The sequence below is a fragment of the Lonchura striata genome, chromosome 11 (genome assembly GCF_046129695.1).
Source record: "Lonchura striata isolate bLonStr1 chromosome 11, bLonStr1.mat, whole genome shotgun sequence".
NCBI lineage: Eukaryota > Metazoa > Chordata > Aves > Passeriformes > Estrildidae > Lonchura > Lonchura striata.
In genome coordinates this window covers 16,058,918-16,078,485 of record NC_134613.1, presented here as the reverse complement: position 1 = coordinate 16,078,485, position 19,568 = coordinate 16,058,918, and the positions used below count along the sequence as shown (strand labels likewise).

Here is a 19,568-nt window from a genome sequence, read left to right as displayed (position 1 = left end):
AAAAGCAGCAGTTTGAAGAGGGTTCAGGATGCTGTGATCCTGTTCAGCCATAGCACTCACTCTCCTTACCTTGGGAGGGAAAAGAGCCCTCTAAGCAGGACGCTCTGCAGAGGGTACTGTTCCTCCAGGGACTGCTGGGACACATCCAGGGGATGTTTCCAAAGGCTGCTGCTGGCCTGGCACACACCAGGAGCCCGTGGGAATGAAGCTGTGGGGTAAGTGCTGCATGGGGGTTGTGTTTGGAGGAAGCTGCCCTGCTCCTCCTGGGATTTCCTCAGGATACCCACCCGTGTGCTGAAGCCCATGGGGGCTGTGCATGTCCTCGTGGACTAATCCAGGTGTGCCCAGCACATCCCCAGGGCGCATTCAGGGTGTGTGGCCATTCTGCTCATCCCCAGAGCATTTCTCCATGGCTCTGGCATCCCCTGGAAGCACGAGCTTGGGGTCAGTGCACCCTGAGCCTCAGCAAACGGGGCTCAGCTTCCCACTCCTGTGATGCTTTGAAAACTTCATGTGCTGGAGGAGGGTTTAATTCAGTGAAAAGCAAGTGAAACTGGGAGTCAGCCTCGGATGGGTGGAGTGATGGGAATTGCAAATGATTTTGTTTAAACAGAGCCAAAAATTGCTTCCTTTCCTCTTCGAAGTCTGTAAGCCTCTGGAAAAAAAAAGAAAAAAAGTAAATTCTTCAAAAAAGCATAGCTTTAAAACCCCTATTTCCCCCCTTTTATTTCTATCTCAAAATAGTTTGCCAATATTACAACAAATTAGCAAACACCTTAGTTTTCTTCAATTTATTCAATGTAAAAATTTCCTCTCTCTCCTGCTCCTCATTCAGAATCTATTTTTATGGACATCAGGAACCAAGGAATTTGCAGTGATGTTTATGTAGAATATATGAGCAGAACCTTCTTGTGGGGAAAGTTATTAGACAAATTTATAAGAAACCAAGGCTCACTGGGAAAACAGTCAGAATGTTGCTTTTGACTCCAGTATTGATTCATTGAGAATTAAAGTCTGTTCCTGAGTTTAATCCTCCTCCTCTTGCTAGTAAAAACGAGCAGCTGATGTGTGGGTGGCAAGCACAAGGAAAAGATGTGGAGCAGAGGGAGCTATGCTGCTGCCATGCACTGGGACTGAACAGCATTTCCATTAGCAAGCCCCAGAAATTTGTGTGTTTATTTTCGGAAGGCTTTAGCTGTGCCTGTGGCTGGGTGTGTGAAAATCCCCTCTGTATGTCACTGTAGCAAGGGCTGGCATGTTCTCAGGTCAGAAAATCAAAAGTGCACCTCAAATCCATCTTCCCAGCTGGGGCTAAAATGCAAAATTCCATGAGCAGGGCGAGGGGACCTGCTGCCATGCAGTGTCAGCAAGAAGGGAGCAGAGGTGTTAATTAAACAGCTCCTCCCTCTCTCAGGATCAGCTTCCAAATCGATGTTGGCCTCCTTGCATATGCATGAGGAAAGATGCAGCAAGGCTCCAGACCAGAAACTGCTGCACCCTCAGCACCAGCAGTGGCTGTGGGAGGGGCTGGGCTTGGTGCACCACAGACCCCTCAGGCTCTCTGAGAGCATCTTCCATTCCAGGGGGCCCCTGGGGTACTTTAGTGTCTGCTGAGTTCACTTCCATCAGGCTAAAGGTCTCCTTTTCCCTGTGAGCTTTCCCTGTTCTCTGGGGATGGTGCCAGGTCCTCACTTTGCCCCCATGCAGGTTGGTGGTCTCCTTCACTGGGCAGTAGCAGCAACAGGAGCCACATGGTTTGCTGCCCTGTTTGACATCTTTTTCAGGAGAGATCAGGCAGCTGCTGCTTTTTTCCAGTCCTTGCCTCATTTTTAATGGTTTCTGAATGATCCCATTATGCCGCGCTTGATGTACTGAAAGGAGCTGTTTCCAGCAGATGCTGAACGTGCATCCTCTGAGTGTCAAGCCAGTCTTCTAAACACCCAGTATTGGGAGTAACTTTAAAAAATGTTGTTGCCAGGTTTGGGTGGCTGCTCCGGAGTTGTGCAAGGGGGCGAGTCACAGTGTGTATCTCTGAATGACTGGCGGTGCCTCCCTGGAAAGCTCCGCTCTGACCCTTCTGATTCAGGTGTCTGTGTGACCCCACCACGATACCCGTGAGGATCCAGCTTCCTCAGAGTATTTCTTCACCATTTTGTTCTCAGAATTGTCCTCAGTGTGTTGCCTCCAGCACAAACCCGTGGGAAGGGCGGCAGAGAGGGATTCCTGTCTGCAGTGTGCTTTCTAGTACAGCATCGCTGCTGACACCTGCAGTAGCAGCCAGCTGAGGACTAATGGCTTCCTGCATCTACTTTTAGCATTGTCTGCTACTATTGTTCACTTTTTTGGAAAGGTTCAGCAGCTGGGAATCATTTCAGAGAGTCTGCCTTGCCAGATCCAAGGATATGAGTCCCACTTGCCATTGCCAGGCAGCTTTTAATGGCTAGACATAAAAGCTTTTCTCACCCAAGAGAGAAGTCCCAGATGGTATTTGAGAAAGGCTGGAGATGTGAGGCTTGGGCAGCCACTTGCATGGCCCTTGTGCTCTGAGAGCCCGAGTCTGCAGGGGGATTGTTGACACTGGTGGTTACATCAGAGCTGGAGTCAGTGCGTGGCGCCTGTTCAAGGATGCGTGGCTGTATCCCCTGGGCTCCCGGGGCTGAGCCAGGGAAGTGGTGCTGGCAGGAGATAACTGCTCCTGAGCCTGCTGCAGCACCACAGGCACCAGGAGAGTCACTACCTTCCTCCTCTTATACTGAACAATCAAACCAACATGCCACTGCTTGCACCCAGTATTTGGGAAAGATGCTGAATTGGGAGGTTCAGAAGGAAAATTCCTGAGATTATCCTCCGAGCAGCATTTTTCCAGCCCCGTGTTAGTCAGAGCTGAATCAGAGGAGTCAGATCCTCTTGGCTCTCTTGACTCCCAGCCTTTCCAACCCAAGTGCCAGTATACTAACACTGCAATGAACTCGGGCTCGGTGCAAATCAAACACCCTCCCTCAGTCACAAAATAAGCAGGATATTCCTTGGACTGGGGCACATCAGACACTGTGGAAACATCGAAGCCCTGGCACGCAGCTGATGCCTCTGAAAATGCCATGTCTTCCCAGTGTCTGATTGCTTGTTTTGATCTCTGCTGATGAAGATGGATACAATCAGGGAAGCAGTCCCTGGTGAGCAACAGGGGATATAAAATCAGAAGCCGTTTTGCACAAACTGATGGTAAGTACTGTGCTGTTTCTGGCTCTAAAGAAAGCAAAGGCTGACAAATTTCTTGATGTAGTTTCCTACCAGTTTGCTACAGGTCTGTGTCAGAGGCAAGGTTTCAAAAAAAGCTCCTTTGAGCTTTTAATGGGCCAGAACAAAAACATTTATTTGCTACCTACACAGTAATAGGAGAGTAAATGCATGCCACTGTCAAAAAAACAGTCCCTTCTTTTTATTCCTGTGAACTCTTTTATCATCTGAGCATATTTTATGACCAAAACCTCACTGGATGGAATCTGGCTTTATGGAGCACTAACACACAGTGGTGTCCACACTCTGAGCAATGCTGTTTATCTGCAATGACCATCCTGTGGTATTACCTCTTGTTTAGTTCTTCCTGGCTCGCTACAGCACAGCCTAATGACTGGCTCTGCAGATCAGGCTGTGTAATAATCACTAATAAATCCTGGCATTTTAATGGTGACTGCTGTACTCTGGGTGTACCTCTAATAATGTTTCTTTGAAAGAGCTCTGGCTTATCCAAAGTTGATGGTTAATGCTGTTAAAATGTCAGACACGTGCAGCCTGGTTCTGGCACAAATTCCATGGCGACAGCACTGCTCTCTGATAATGTATATCATTCAAAGTTATAGCATTGCTAAGTGCATTCCTCTCTTCCACTGCTCTGTAACAGCATTTCAGCACCTGACAGGCTCCACCAAACCCTGAGTCTATGCTGTTTCCAGAGCTCAGGGCTGTCAAATACACTATACCAAAGCAAACAAACATTTCCCTGGCAAAATATTTCCTGTAAAATCTGGTCCTAGTGCTATTTTTACTGCAATCATGTGTTTTGAACCTATCATTGTACTTTGAGCTGTGGCACCTTTATGAACAGTACAGATGTGTTTTACATACACACTACAAAATTTGCTCCAGAATAAATCCTGGTTTCTTCCATTCCTTTTCTTGTGTTTTTTGTTGTTGTTTTTGTTGTTGTTTAACAAGTGACAAATGAAAAATAACATTTGTTGTTGCCCTAAAGAAATTGGGGTACCCCGGAATTGTTTTTCAGTGGGTTTTTTTATGTTGAACTAAACTGTGTGAGGCATACATTTATCCAGTTTCATTGGTGGGATGTGACGTGACAGCTACAAATAAATGTCTTTGATATTCCCCAGACTCTGGCTTATATGATAAAACCTAAAGACTCCAAGGAGTACATGTGAATTTTAAACGGTGCTTTATGAATACTGAAGTGGGTGTCCTTGGCTCCCTGTGAATACACATGTCAATAAATTGTCATGAGCCCGGGGCAGAGCTGCAGAATCAATCACTGGAGACCAGAGAGAATCACATTAATTCTAACTTTGACTTTCATGACACTGCTTGTTTGTTTTTGCTGGGGATTGGCTACGGAAGAAACAAAAACAGCTTTTGGTTTTGCAAGAAAATTCTGAGCTGGCACACTAAACAGACAATATTTTCTTAGATCTGAAATCTAAGAAACTGCATGCTTCAGGTTGGAAGTGTGAGTATGGTTTATCTGGGAGTTACACAAAACACCACTGCTAAAAATGTGGGGGTATTTCGGGGGGAGAGGGGTGCCACTGAAAGGTTACTCTGTGGAAATCTGTCACTTTGCAAACGCCCTCTCTGTTGTGTTTCATTACTTTCTAGCACATGTGGGTATGCAGCCCTGGAGAGTCCTGACACTAGATGTGTTTATGCCACATTCCTAAGGCATTTTTGGTTACAGCTGGTGACTGCTTTCTGAGTGTCTATTTGGATTCCCGAGTGGGTTTATCCTAAACCAAACAAAGGGTGAGGAGCTGCCCATGGCTTCTTGCTCTGTTCAGGCTGGTCCTGAATTAGTGCAAAGTTGTTTTCAGCCATCAAGCTCAACAGGAATGGATGTGGTCTGGTATGAAGCTGGATTTAACCTCTTTTTTTTTGTGCAGTGAATGAGCTAAGAAAAAAAAAAAAAAAAAAAAAGTGACATTTTCTTGATATTCTTTTTTCACAGCTACCCATACAGAGAATTGAAAATCCTGAAGAATGGCTCTACCTACCTCCAAGTATCTCTCTGGAAGTTTGGGGTTTTTTCTGTTTGTAGTCTCTTCAGTAAGCACAGGTAAGTTTTCTTGCCATGGGGAAGAAGGGTATAGTTTGTAATGCTATTTTAAATAGGTTTAAATTGATCAGCTTTTTACTCTTTGTATAACAAGAGTCAAGGAAAGTGAACAATCTCAGGAGAAAAGCAGTTTTCTGGTGTGCCAGTATACTCAGTCAAGGGCAGCTGGAGTGGCAAAGACTGATGAAATTTCTGAGCAGGTGAAAGTACTCTCAGCAATGCCTCAGACTCTGCCACACATTCTTAAACCAACCACAAAACCAACAAACTGCCACAAAGAAATAGCAAAAGAAACCTCAGGTCCTAATAGCTGTGGCTGAGGGAGGTGAAGGTGAGCATTTCCCTGCGTTCCTCAAGCCCAGATGTGGAGAGCAGAAAACTCTGGCCTGGGACATCCTTGTCCCTTGGGTTTTGTCTCTTCCAGGCTTTTTTACAAAGTAGTTTAGGGAAGGGGGAAAGGGGAGCTTGATTTACATATTCTATATACAGCTAATTTGGAGGTTTGTATTTGTTGGAACAAAGAGACCATATATCTTGCCCCAAACACTGCAGCTGCATGAAGCAACCTCTCATTGTCATGCTCAGGCCCTTTTGGTCAAGAAGCAAACATTCAGTTAATTCCTTGTGCTGGGTAGAATTTGCAGTTTTATTAAAAAATGACAATGAAAGCAGTAATCAAGCTGTCAAGGTAACTGGACCAGCTGGCAGGAGATGCTCAGCCTGATGGTGTCATTGGCACAGCAGATGCTGGTAATGTGCAAGTTCCTGGTACAAATTGATTAATGAAATTGGGAATTTAGGTCCTGTGCTTCTGGTTTGTTGGCTTTTGCTGTTTGTCATCCCAAACACCAGCCTAAATTCCTCTTGATTCCCCCTTAGGCTTTCCTGTGTTCCTCTCTGTTTCAAAATAATGAATTTGAGGCACAAGTTATCTTTTGAGATAGCAGGAAGCTCCTTGCATAGTAGCATATTCAGGTAAATGGAAAAATGAACAAGATTTTTATCCTTTACATTTGAATTGATTAAGGTATAATTGATAAATTATACCTTTACATTTGAATTGATTCTCTTGGTTTTATATCACTTCTCATAATGAGCAAATTTTTTATATTGTCCTTATTCTCATGGAAATAACAGATCTTTCTTAAAAAAAAAAAATTGTTTTCAGTGTGTATTGAAGTTATATTTAAACATCTATTTACAATGCAAACCTCATTCCCTGTCTGCAATATTTATCTTTTCTAACTTTTATTAATTCTGTGTGGCTTCTGGTAGGAACCCAGAAACACCTCTTCATTTTTCTCAATTACTGTGAATCAGAGGGAGTGTCTCTGACATTATTAATACAATTCCAGCTTCCAGCTGGCACAGTGGTACAAAAATCATGTCCTGGATGTTTATCTGTATCTGACTTGCTGCCTGGTAGGTTACTGGCCCTTTTTGATTTCCTTCATGTATATGGGAAAAGTTTTCAGCGAGACAGGTCTATGCAGCCCACAGGAAACATCCCTCACTCACCTTGAAAATTGATATTTACTGGGGCTCTGGAGGCTTTAAAGCCATGGCTGGTCCAATTCTATTGTTTTCTTAAGATATGAAGCTGGTGGAGGAATGTGAGGGGAAACTGAATGCAGATGGACAGATTTTGTTTCTGTTGCAGTGGAATTACAGATGTCCTTCAAGTTCCACAGTGGCAGCACAAAACAACTGCCTGTCAACTGCACCAGTAGCAGGAAATATTTCCTTGCTTGGATTCACTTCATTGTCCTTTCCATTACCTGGAGGCATTAGTACCTGTGGGGCAAAACCCACCCAACTTCACTATACCAAGTTCCAGAAACATAACCCTGCTGAGGTCAAGGTTTATCCCATGCCCATCATCACTGATTTGTTGGCCCTGTACTTTTCTCCATGGTGTTTTTGTTTTAGGGGATAAAAATTAGAAAGCTGGTGAGAACTCCCAGCCCTTTCTGAAGGCAAAGGGCTCATTGTTCAAACTTCCACTGACCTCAGCTTCCTAGGATTAGAAAGGGTTTTACCATCAGAAAATAGGCATCACACGTGAGACTCTCACTTGCAGTTTTGTTGATTAGAGTAAGACATGAGGCTCACATATCAACTGAGGTTGTAGCAGGGAAATATTTTATCTCAATAAATAGCTGCAACATGAGACTCTTGCATGTAGTATGAGAGCTGTTCAGACTAACATGTCATGGCAGCCCATCATCAAATTTGTGTGTGGAGACTGCAGATGTGTGATCCCAAAGTGAATGAATCCTTATTGCTTCTGCCTGGAAAAGCTCACAAACCAGACACACTTGTGAGGCTCCTGTTCCTCTCTGCTACTGGTAATTGCTTGGTGCTTGGTGGTTCCATGTTAGTTTGATCTCTCTTTCTTTCTATCTCCAGTGAAAATATATAATGCAGACATATTTTAACATCTTTATATTAAAGAAAGCAGGTATTTTGGGGGCATTTTTAAAGGTAGTAGTTGTTTTATCCTTTTATCAACGCCTTCCCTGGGCTTTGTGTCTAGATGGTATGAACAGAGCTAAATGTCACTGCAGGAAGGGCTCAATTAAAGTCCCTTTTCAGTAGTTTTCTAGAAACTGCATCCCCTGCAAGGCTCCTTTGCATTGGGTTTTTCCATTCTTCCAGAAAACAGAAAACCACACAGCTTAAGCTGTTGTTTGTTTTCTTTTGGTCGTGACCCACATGTACCCTGCTGCACCGAGGTATTGCTGTGTTCCAGGGAGTCAGCCAAGAGGCTGATGCTGAATGACACCGTAAAGATGCCCAGGTGCAGAGCCTCCTGTCTCATTCCAAACAAACACTGACTGTTCTCACTCTCCATCTTTGCCCAGCAGAAGCAGCTGTCACATGTCCTGACAGAGAGCCCGAGTTGGAAACCTGGAACCCAGGTCACAACGAAGAAAACCGCATTGAAATCCGCAGTGGCAGGAAGCTGCTCCTCTCTTCTTCTGCCACCGTCCACTCCATCCACATCACTGACGGAGGTAAAACGTGCTGCTGGCAAGGCTGGCTGCACTCTGCTCTCCACTGGGACCGTTTAAATCACTCTGCATTGTGCTGGGAGCGCTTCTTGCTTCTTGCTGAGAAGTGGGTGGCGACTGGGCAAACACAGCTTTTCCTCAGTACAAGGCTGGGTGGTAGCTGAGGTGCTGAGATTCTTTAGCCATTGTAACCAGCCTATTTTCTTTCCTGTCTGGGGAATTTACACAAGTAGCTCAGTGTAATGATCAGTTCTACTTCTGCAATTTTCTTCAAAAACATTTTTTTAATCAAACCGTCAGCCTGATAGCATCATACTGCAGTAGTTGTGTTGTCAGGACCTCAGGACAGGGCAGATGCTTATGCTCCTCTTTGTCTCCAAGGACAGAGCCATAGTGTTGCTGTCATGAATAGCTTTTATTCAACTTAGCTCTAAATTTCTGTCTCAGTTTTGAATGTGTCCTCTTCCATGTAAATCTTATTTGCACTCTTCAAGAACTGGACTGAATCAAACCCAATGTTTTCAGGATTTGTACTGAGAGCAGTTTTGGGGTGTATGAAAAGAATTTTTCAAAAACTGAGATGACAGCATTGGGTTTAGCACAATGATACCACAAACTCACATGAGCTGCTGGGTGATAAAGTAAATGTCATAACCTTCTCTGCTTAGGAAAATTGGTCATCAAAGATGATGTGCAGCCCATCATCCTGCGTACAAGACATATACTCATTGAAAATGATGGAGAGCTACACATTGGCAGTGAGCTGTGCCCTTACCAAGGCAATGTGGTTATCATCTTATATGGGCGGTAGGTCTGCATGATAAAATACTCCCTTAGAATCTTCTGGCATCTCTCTTCCATGTCAGGGAATGAAAACGTTCCTTAAAATTGCATGTTCTCAGGTATACTTATCATCAGTGCTCTGTGGAAAGTTTAGTAACTTTTTAAACAATTTAAATGGCTCACAGAAATTGATGCTGGTTTGAGTTTTTTTCTCTTCTATTTGGATATGAAAACTGCTGGCATGCTAGAGAATCAGTATGAACCTTCCCACAACTCAAAATGATTTTCCAGAATAGGCTTAAAACCTGAGGAGTTATTTTTGTCTGAAAGTTTTCCTCTCTAAACCTCCTTCTTTCTGTATGGCAGTTGTGAGCTGAAGGATAACACATTTGTCTTGCAGATTGGTACAGGATCTATTAAAATTTCAGGGATGCTAAATTCATATTTAACAACCACTGGACCGCTTATCTCCTGGTTAGGGTCTTGCTTGCCTCCAGAATTCAAAAACACAGATGTGCCGTTCAGTCTGAGCTCTTCTGGGACTCTTCTGGTCTGGATGTAATGACTATAGCATGTATAGCCTATGCTCCAGATTGCTCTTGGTCTTTGGTAGCTGCTAGTATTTTAAAAAACTATTTATTTTCTGTCCAATGTGGGCAGCTCCTGATGCTTGGAGTACCTGAAAGAAATGCACAGCAAACCATGAGACTCCTCTCCTTGAGTCTCAGCAGCACAAGGAGAGAGGTTCCTTGACTCAGATACAAACCCAAACCTGCTCCTTTTCCTCCCTTCCTGCTTCAGAGCGGATGACGGCAGCCAGCCAGATCCTTACTTTGGACAGAAGTACCTTGGAGTCAGCAAAGGTGGCACTCTTGAGATCCATGGAAAGAAAAAGCTGTCCTGGACTTTCTTAAACAAGACTCTTCATCCTGGTGGCATGGAAGAAGGTGGATATTACTTCGAAAGGAGCTGGGGCCACCGGGGTGTCATTGTCCACGTTATTGACCCAAAGACAGGGGCAGTTGTCCACTCAGACCGGTGAGTGACCTTCTGACTGCCTAGATGTGAGGATCTTGGGGAACAGGATGGGGACAGCATCTCAGCAAGCTCCAACACACACATTTCAGCATCTTGTTCAAATGGGTGTAGTTGCATGTCTGTACAATTCCTCCTAGACCAGCAATCTCCAAAACCACAGAGTGAGCAGTGTTATACCTTGCAGTTTGTCAACTAGAGTTCATTCAATTTTCAATTTTGCTTAACAGAACCCCCTAACACACCCTACTAGACAAGTGTTTCTGCAGCAGGGTAATATTACAGTGAACAACACAAAAGACTGCTACTTTCTTTATAGCACTTGCTTTTCAGTATGTAAAGATGTGGTGACTGCTGCAGTAAATGTTTATGGGTGTTTTTGATCATTTCAGGTTTGATACCTACAGAGCAAAAGAGGAAAGTGTCCGCCTGGCTCAGTATTTGGGTAGAGTTGCAAATGGCATGATCCTGTCGGTCGCAGTGAATGATGAAGGATCCAGAAACTTGGATGACTTGGCCAGGAAAGCAATGACCAAACTGGGCAGCAAGCATTTCCTCCACCTTGGGTTTAGGTATGTGCCAGTCCTGCCAGTTCTCCCAGCACAGAGGCTTTATTATGTTCCTGAGATGTCCAAATAGTTCCACTCTTTCAAAGTCACAAAGTTCTTTCACATGGGAAAAAAAAATAAAAAAAGAGAGAAACTTCTCAATGTGCAGTTTTAACAGTTAATTAGATAGTTTCAGATGCACTCAGAGTCTATATTGGGTATTTTTATTAGCAGATTGAGGAATAGCATATGATTCACATTAAAAAGATGGTTTTCCAAGATATTGTTCCCACAGGTTGCTTAGTCCGATTTATTTTCAAGCCATCCTCCAAAGATTTAAGAAGCATATTTGCACACACACAGAAGATTAGATGGGCTGAGCATTAAGGAGGGCACAATAATTGCTGTGTAGCCCTGGCTACATACATACAGACACACATACAACACATTCCTCAGCTTGTCCAGTACAGGTCTGCGCACTTGTGCAGCACAGAAATTCAGCAAACATGGATTTATGGTGTGGACTGTAAATACTTCTGTGGCCAAAACGGTGTCTGTGTTGGCACACAGGCTGTTGAGAATACTTGCTATTTACCCAACTGTAGCCATTATATTTTTTGTGTTTATCTGAATTTATGTAGGCTTTTTTTTTATGAGGCACTAAGAGGGTGTCTGCAGAACACACACACCCCCCCCCACACACAAAATCTGCCTTGTAGGGAGAAGTGTTTCAATACAGTAGTTTGTGGAAAGAGACATCTGTCAGCTGGGCACACACAGATGGAGCAAGAGCTGGGGTGGTTGATGAAGTGGTTGTGTCAAAAGGTACAGGGGCTCCTGGGCACCAGACAACACATTTCAAAGAATCAACAAGGAGGGCAGATATGGTCTCCAAAACCAGGCTGTCTCCATCAGTGCAATTCTTGATCTCAAATTTAAACCCCATAATATAGCCCAGTAACCTGCTGGTGGATTTTTCAAATGCCATAATTAGGGAAACAGAACATGATTTTTGAACATTATACTTTTTTCCACAATGATGCTACAGGAAGGAATTTATGGTTTTTGCATATGTTTATAGAAGTAAATAGCACTTGATTTTTTTAGGCTGCTGTGGGTGTTTTAATGCAAGCTTCTCGTCATTCTCATCATTTTGCCATCAATGTTTATAATGGAAATACTGCAGAAATTCATCCATGGAAGTGTGACTTTTAGTGTTGCTATTATTTGTGGTCAAAAGGCTAATTCTTGCCATGCTGTTATCTGAAATGCCACAAAATTGCATTCCATGAATTACAGAGACATGTGGATAAATAATGAGGTAGTACTTGGTGAACACTGACTTCCACCAGCATACTGGTGTGTGGAAAAATATCTGGTGCATTATTTAAAATAACATATTTTTAGGAGTGTTCTCAGAGTTTAAGTTCATCAGTTCTCAAAAACCACATTGTCTGGGTGGCAGCTGAGGCCAGACTTAGAAAAGCAGTTTGATGGCACAGTGGAACACAGGCAGCTTTAGGGGTATCTAAGCTTTTCCTCTACAGCAAATCGAACTTCCACTTCAGTGTAACAAGATTTAGATATAGTGGTTTACATTTCAGATATATCTATAACTATGAATATGGATGTATACACTTGACAGGTGCTTCTGGAATTTTTTTTTTTAGTATCTTAGAAAAAATTGTTCCGAATGAGAACACGACACACGTGTGTTCACATTTTACCCTCTGTGGCCATGGCAGGCCCTGACTGAGGAGAGCAGATGGATTTTTCTTTCTAACACGCCTGTCAGCACTCAGTGCCCAGCACTGGGGTTTGCTGGCTGGTCCTGCTGGATCCTGGCTGTCAAATCTTCTCAGCTCCTGATGATGGCTGGGGCTGGCCATGGGCAGCCCTGACAGAATAAGGGTGTAATTCAGTCATAGACTGTGTTGGTTTCTGGTGGGGGTGTCGGTGGGGGTTAATGGGCAAATTCCTGTCCATCTCCACTTGCTCGGTATTCAACCAGATTGTAAAGTTGTGCAACTCCCCCTTGCTGTAGCAGAGCCGATGCACAATGCTGATTTATTCAGAAATGTTTCTGTGCTCCTGGAATCTCTTTTAATTGCCTATTTGCTGAGTCCAGAACATTAGGAATGAAAGGAAAATCTTGCATTCCTCTCTTATTGTTTTCCTTCTGAAAAGTGTTTACTCTTTCAGTGTGAGCCATTTTTTCCCCTTTTACTAATAAATGAAGAGAAAGCCTTTTTGCACTTGATGACATAGTTATTCTATTTGGAATTCCACACAAATATCTCCTGCTTGGCTCTGGATTTCCTGGTGGCTTCATTTCATATAGCCCAAACAGATTGCATGTGTCCTTATGTGTTAGGGTTGAACGACTTTATTTTTAGTGGTAAAATAACTGGGAGAAACAAGTATTTTAACACATGAAATGGGGCCAAACCTTGAGCTGCAGAAGTGAATAACTCCTTATTCTTTAAATTTTTTTTGAGATTGTTTTTAAGGCATCATAATTTTTTTGTCATTTGTTTCAAATTTGGTTTACTAAAACAATAATAACAAAACCAAGAAAAAAAAATCCATCCTGACTGCTGAGTGATAAAGTGTCCTTCCTGCTCCCATCCCCCTTCTCTCCCTGGATGGAGATCACAGCCCGTCAGTGCCTTTGGCAATTGGCACGCAGGCCAGTTTTCCAGCAGGAGCATCTGGCTCGCTGGCAGCTCCCGAGCAGCGGTGCTGGGGCTGGGGACACGCTGCTGGGACACGTCCCTTGAGCAGCCGTGCCCACCGGGGCCATGGCACAGCAGGGGCTGCACCTGAGCCCCCCCAGAGCAGCAAATCCCAGCAAACCCCAGCTCGTGGCACCTGTGATTTGGGTGTGTTTTCGTGCCTCTCTCTCAATGTCTGTATGTGTTTTATTCCAGAGTTCCAAACCAGAGCAGTTTGGAGCTTGCACCAATGTAAGGTGACCTGCAAGACTCTTGATGCAATTGAAATGACCAGATATTTATAACTATAGAGACATGACCTAATCCATGGGAGTTTTTGGTAATTCAGGACAGTCTCCCTACCACCTAAAAGCATATTTTTTATTCTCTTACTCATTAAGAGCAGATATGTTTGAACTACTACTTTGAAGATAAAAATTGCTCCTGACCCCTACTAATTGGGTTCACCCCCAAGGCTGGGAGGCACTTCAATCCCTGTCTCCATTGCTTTCTCATCCATGTGGTCATCCTCCAAGGTGGCTGACAGCTACTGAACCTACTTGATCAATAACCATCAGATGGTAAAGAACTGAATTCTGACATGGGATCAGATTTGAACAGACAATTCAGGGTCGTAAACCTTCCTCCTTGTTCAATGTTCAAAGAAGGAAACTAAATATTCAAAGACTATCTAAGAATTTTTACTGCCATTTGCCAGCCATTCTGTCTATTAGAAATTCTCATGGGTCATTCCAAAGACAATTGTTATATACAAGGTTTTGACATGAGCTAAATTTATTTAAGCAGAAGTGTCTTCTTTTCATATTCTTCAGTGTATGCACATGTACACACACACAAAGGATTTATTTTCAGGCTCCCCAAGGAGTTGCCAGTGTCTCTTAGGGCTGTCATACACAAGTTTCCTCAAACATTCATTTAAAAAACAAACACACTTGTTACAGGCATGTTTTAAGTGGAGATTTGTCTTTAAATTTGCTTCTCTTCTGATATATTTACTGAAGAAATATAGACTGTTAAGAAAATATTAATTTTAACTACACTGCCTGTGACACTAATGACACTGTGTTGGATGTGGTGCCTCTGAGAAATTTAGGAACATTAGGCTCTAAGAAATATGTATCTCATACTTGACATTACTTGATAATTTCTCACTTTCATTTTCCAGGCACCCATGGAGTTTTATTACCATTAAAGGAAATCCCTCCTCTTCTGTTGAAGACCACATTGAATATCAAGGTATTTAATGTACAAAATGCTGTCTTGATGTGATATCTGGAAGTTACTGGAGTTATAGCTGAGATGAATTTGGTCAATGGTGTTTTTACTTCCCACTACATTACATTGAAGCCATAAGCAATTGGTGGTTTGACACATTTAATTGAATGCTCTCCTTATATATTGCTTCTTCCCACTAATGCATCTGAAGCAGCTGAGTGAGGGACAGTTTTGGCTAACCAAACCTTTGGATAAAAGGCGAGATCCTGCACCAGTGTAAATCCATGAAACTCCACTGAGCTCAGACACTGCCTCTCTTAAGACACAAATCTGTGGAACAGACCCAGTTCTGAAATTTAATCAGTGTATCCTTAATCCGTAGCCTCAAGTCCTCCTGTGAAACCATTTTCTTGCAAGCTGAACACTGTTGAGTCTCTGTCTTCTCATGACATGAATAACACAGCTTGCTACAACATTAAATAAAAATAGCAATGTATGACTAATAATTGTGGGCTTTATCCTTTCTTGATTTTTGAAAGTTACTCTTCCTCATTATCCATGCAATTACAAAAGTGTCTGAAGCCTCATTGAAAGATTAGTAAATTTTTCTGAAAGTTGTGCAGGGCTAATTTTGAATAATATAGTCAAAGTATTCAAATATGCACAGAGACAATTCTGTTCAGTTCTTACTCTTATCAATTGCCTTAAATGATTTTTCCAATTGTTTTCAATTATTTTACCAATGTTTTGGGTTTTTAACAGGTCACAGAGGGTCAGCTGTGGCCAAAGTATTCAAACTATTCAAAGCTGAGAATGGAGAACATTTTAACGTCTCTTCAACCAGTGAGTGGGTTCAAGGTGAGGAGTCTGTGGGCTATTTCACTCGGTGCTAGACAGCTGACAAATAGGGTGAATCATCCTTTTTCCTGAAATCCTTTTCCATTTAGGAAGAGTGGACTTGCTAACTGCTATTTATGTTATCACTAAACCAATTAATGAACACTATATTCTTTCCCCATTTGTCTCTAGGACCCTCTGAATAACTGGGATCCTCTTTCCTTTTCTGCACTGGGTATGAAATTCCATCTCCTGTGGTCTCAGAGATCACACACAACCTCTTGTTTTCACTGCACAGTCATCATGTCCATGTCTCAGACAACACACAGTAGCTGATGCAACTTGATCTGAAGATCAGAGAAGGCAGCTAAGGCAGACACAGATCCAAAATCTCTATCTATTAATAATGCTTGCAGTGCACACACCAATTATGAAGCTTTTAATAACTCTTCTCTCCCTTGGCTGGTTGCACTTCACAGCATCATTAAAAGTGGCTGACAGACTGGCAGGAAGAGGCATGAATCAGATCACCAGTGAAGAACCTTGTGAATGATAGCTCAGATCATATTATGCATCGTGCATTTTTGCTGTGCTCATTAAGCTTGACTTTCAAATGCCTGTACTTGTTTGCACTTGTCTCCAGATGTAGAATGGACAGAGTGGTTTGAGAAGCCTGACAAAGCGAGATCTAAGGACATGGAGAAGCTGTCTGACTTCAAAGCTGCTCATCCTGACAAAATCTGCAAGCAGCCCATTGACATCCAGGTAGGCTTACCACTTGCTTTAGAGAGCCAAGTCTTCTTTGGACTGACACAGAACCCCCAAAATAATTGTGTTTATCAGTAATTTTTGTTTCTAAATAAAACACACCAATTATTTTACCACTCCAGTACATAACCAACAAGATTTTATCTACAGTCTCCTATTGTTCTGAGGCAAATTTGATAGACTTGAACTCCTTTCAGTAAATTCTGGCTCCTGGCATGAAAAGGTGTACAGATGGGTCATGGACAGCACAGATGCTATCATGAAATATGTGGTTCCCTGCTGGAAGATTAAAAGGAGCAAGCATATTAAAATTTCAAAGGTTTTTAATGGTCCTGGAATAGACCCTACCTAAAAAATTAACCACAAAGTGTAATAAGACAAGGTAACTACCAGCTGTAGCAGGCTGTCAAAAATATTGGTGAGTTTTCAGTCATTTATTGGAATCAATTATTTTATATCTGAAAAGAAACTTGAATTCTGTTTGGAGCTAAGCATTATAATTATGCCATCAGGCCAGCATGCTGAGGAGCACTCAGATACCTTTTCTGACACTACAAAAAACCTCTTTAAGGACAAAAAAAATCATCAAAAATGAGGATATTTCTTTTTTATATGTTTACTATATATGTTTTATGTCTACCTGGTAAAAATACTGCAGCAGAAGCATTGCCTAGAAAAGGAATACAATCCTTCACATCTGTGTGAGGCTGAGCCTAAGGTTCCTGTGTGCTCTGAGCCAGTGGAGTTGTTCATATTCACAAGAATGTGGCTATTGAAGTAAATGGGAATGCTGACTCTATGAGTGAAAGTTTCCAGAGCTAGATGTTATAAAGAATCTCTCTTGAACAGAAAGGAAAAAACTGTCCTATAATTTTCTGCCAGGTCTTACCAAATCCACATTCATTTCAGCTTCTATATATGTGTATTAGAAGTGACAACTTAGTTCAAAACAGGGGTCAGATGTTTCTTACATCTCCCATCTCCTTCTAGAATGTGTGTTAAAACAAAGAGAGATATTCTGCTCTAGAAACAAACATTTCTTTTCCTTTTCTGTAAAATAAGTTATTTTTTCCCCCCATGTATATTAAAAGTGAGACATTTTTCAGTTTATCCTGCAGATCTTAGGGCAAATCCTTAGGTAGTGTAATCTGGTGCTGCTCATTGCTTTTATAAAGCTACACTGATTTATAGCAGCTGGCCTGCCCCAGCTCTGGAACATGGGAGAAAATTGAAGATATGATGATAATAACAGCAGAACAGCACAGCCAGAGGCACATTCCTCCAGCTGACAGTGCTAATCCCACACATGGCAGCAGGGTGGATTCAGCAATAAGGAAAGCCTGCACGAGTGAGAGAATCTTCATTGAAAGATGGCTTTTCTCCTGGTGCCTTGCCAAAATGCACGTGGTGTTTGGATTGCCCGATGCAATGCACCACATTTTTGTGAAAGGGTTGAGAGAAATGCAAGCTCTAGAGACAGAGTGCGAAATTTGACACGAGCCTGAGACGTTGCCCCAGCAGGAGCACCAGAGAGGTTGCATATCTCACTGCTTCTTGGCATGATACAGCCCTTAGAGCCTGTGAGAAAAGGCCACTTTCTCCTTGTTTCTTTTGGAACAGGCAGCAGTGTTGCAGTACATTTGGGGTTTTTCTGACAGACTGACCCATGCAATGGAGAAATAAAACCCCTAGCCCCTTTCTTCTGCAAGGTTCAGACAGAGCCTAGCCACAAGCAATGGAATGAATGCAGTGCAGAGGCTTGAAGGCATGAGGTCATCTGGGTGCAAGCATCTGTGTTCAACATTTCCATCTGCCCTCAAACCAATGGCAAGAGAAAATCTAGGGCACTGAGGCAGCTGTTTGTGAAGCTCACAAACTCCTCCCAAAACAGCCCATGGTCTCAGCACAGGCACAGGAAAAGGCAGTGGCTGTGTGTGAGCCGCAGTTGGGAACGCTGGCTGGAGAGCAGTCACAGGGCTTTGCTAGGCAGTGGCTGTGCCATCACCCAAAACAAAACAAGGCCTCTTCTGATGGCTCAGATGTTTTGGTGAAATCCCTTCACCTCACAGCAGCACCTGAGTTGTATTTCCATCCTCGTTCCAGGCCGTGACGCTTGATGGAGCAGATTTAAGCACTGAGGTTTTCTACAAGGGCGGCCACAATTACCAATTCCTGTGCCACGGCAAGGACCAGACGGGCCAGGGCTGCCACAACTACCGAGTGAGGTTCCTGTGTGGCAAATCTGGTATGTGCCCCTTCACTGAAAGCCAGAATAGAGAACAGCAGAAATCCTGTCCTCTCATGACTGGCCCCTTCTCGGTCAACTCCTCAGATCAACTTCTGTAATTTTTCCCAGCTAAAGCTTTGGGCTGGGCTATGGACACGAACTCAGATAGAATGGCCGAAGATTTATCTCGGGAAAAATTCCTGAGCACTAACAGAAGCAGCAGGTTGGTTTTTCAAATACCTAGCAAGGCTGTGAGAAATATTTGGCAACTTTTTTCCTGTAAATTCCTTGTCTTTTGCAAAAACATTTTGGGATGATGTAGGATTAGTCAATCAGAACGTGTGAAGACAACAGGGTTTGAAACTGTCATTTTGTAGTTAATCATTCCAACACCACTGTCCTTACCCTGACATTAGACAGGTCATTAGGATTTTTGACGCTGACAGGAAGAGAAGGGTGGCAGACTGGTGTTTTGCTGGAAAAAAACACCACTAGGTTAAAGACCCCTTGGCTGCTGTAAACAACAGCACCCTACGCCCACAAGAGCTGCTGCTAAGTGGGTGTGGTGAGAATGAGCCACTAAGAGCTACATTTAAATTTATCCTGGGGTTAGTGGAAAATCCACCTGCCTGCAACTAAAGAAAAATACTTTCCTGTTTTCTTGCTTGCTGAGCCAAAGCCAGTAAAAAAGCATGTTTGAAGGAGTTAACTTTTTTTTCTTTTAACATGGGAGAATAATATTTTTTGGCGGCGCTCCAAGGAAGGGCTGGTGGGGAGAGAAAAAGGAAGGAGCAAACTTTTTCTGATAGGATTGACTGAATTCCCCACCCTTGCATTTTGGGTTTTCAGTGAAACCAAAGCTCACGGTAACTGTTGACACCAACGTGAACAGCACGATCCTGAACCTGGTGGATGATGTGAGCTCGTGGAGCCCTGGGGACAGGCTGGTGGTGGCGAGCACTGACTACTCCATGTACCAGGCAGAAGAGTTCCAAGTGCTGCCCTGCAGAACCTGCAGACCCACCCAGGTCAAGGTAGCAGGTGAGGTGCTTCATCTTATCACTC

General features: G+C 43.1%; 1 protein-coding gene across 2 annotated transcripts in view; it reads left to right on the top strand.

Annotated features, from left to right (window-relative positions):
* Nucleotides 1-19,568, top strand: part of CEMIP (cell migration inducing hyaluronidase 1) — a 101,107-nt gene that overhangs the window by 45,867 nt on the left and 35,672 nt on the right. Inside the window, exons 2-11 of one of the 2 annotated variants that reach the window (XM_021537589.3) lie at nt 5,234-5,341; nt 8,209-8,358; nt 9,024-9,162; nt 9,940-10,176; nt 10,566-10,745; nt 14,622-14,692; nt 15,434-15,529; nt 16,152-16,273; nt 18,380-18,521; nt 19,353-19,544. In XM_021537589.3, the coding sequence (XP_021393264.1) occupies nt 5,266-5,341; nt 8,209-8,358; nt 9,024-9,162; nt 9,940-10,176; nt 10,566-10,745; nt 14,622-14,692; nt 15,434-15,529; nt 16,152-16,273; nt 18,380-18,521; nt 19,353-19,544 (1,405 nt within the window). In that variant the 5' untranslated portion in view covers nt 5,234-5,265. Of the gene's footprint in view, nt 1-5,233; nt 5,342-8,205; nt 8,359-9,023; nt 9,163-9,939; nt 10,177-10,565; nt 10,746-14,621; nt 14,693-15,433; nt 15,530-16,151; nt 16,274-18,379; nt 18,522-19,352; nt 19,545-19,568 lie in introns of both variants that reach the window. The other variant, XM_021537588.2, reaches the window with a different exon arrangement.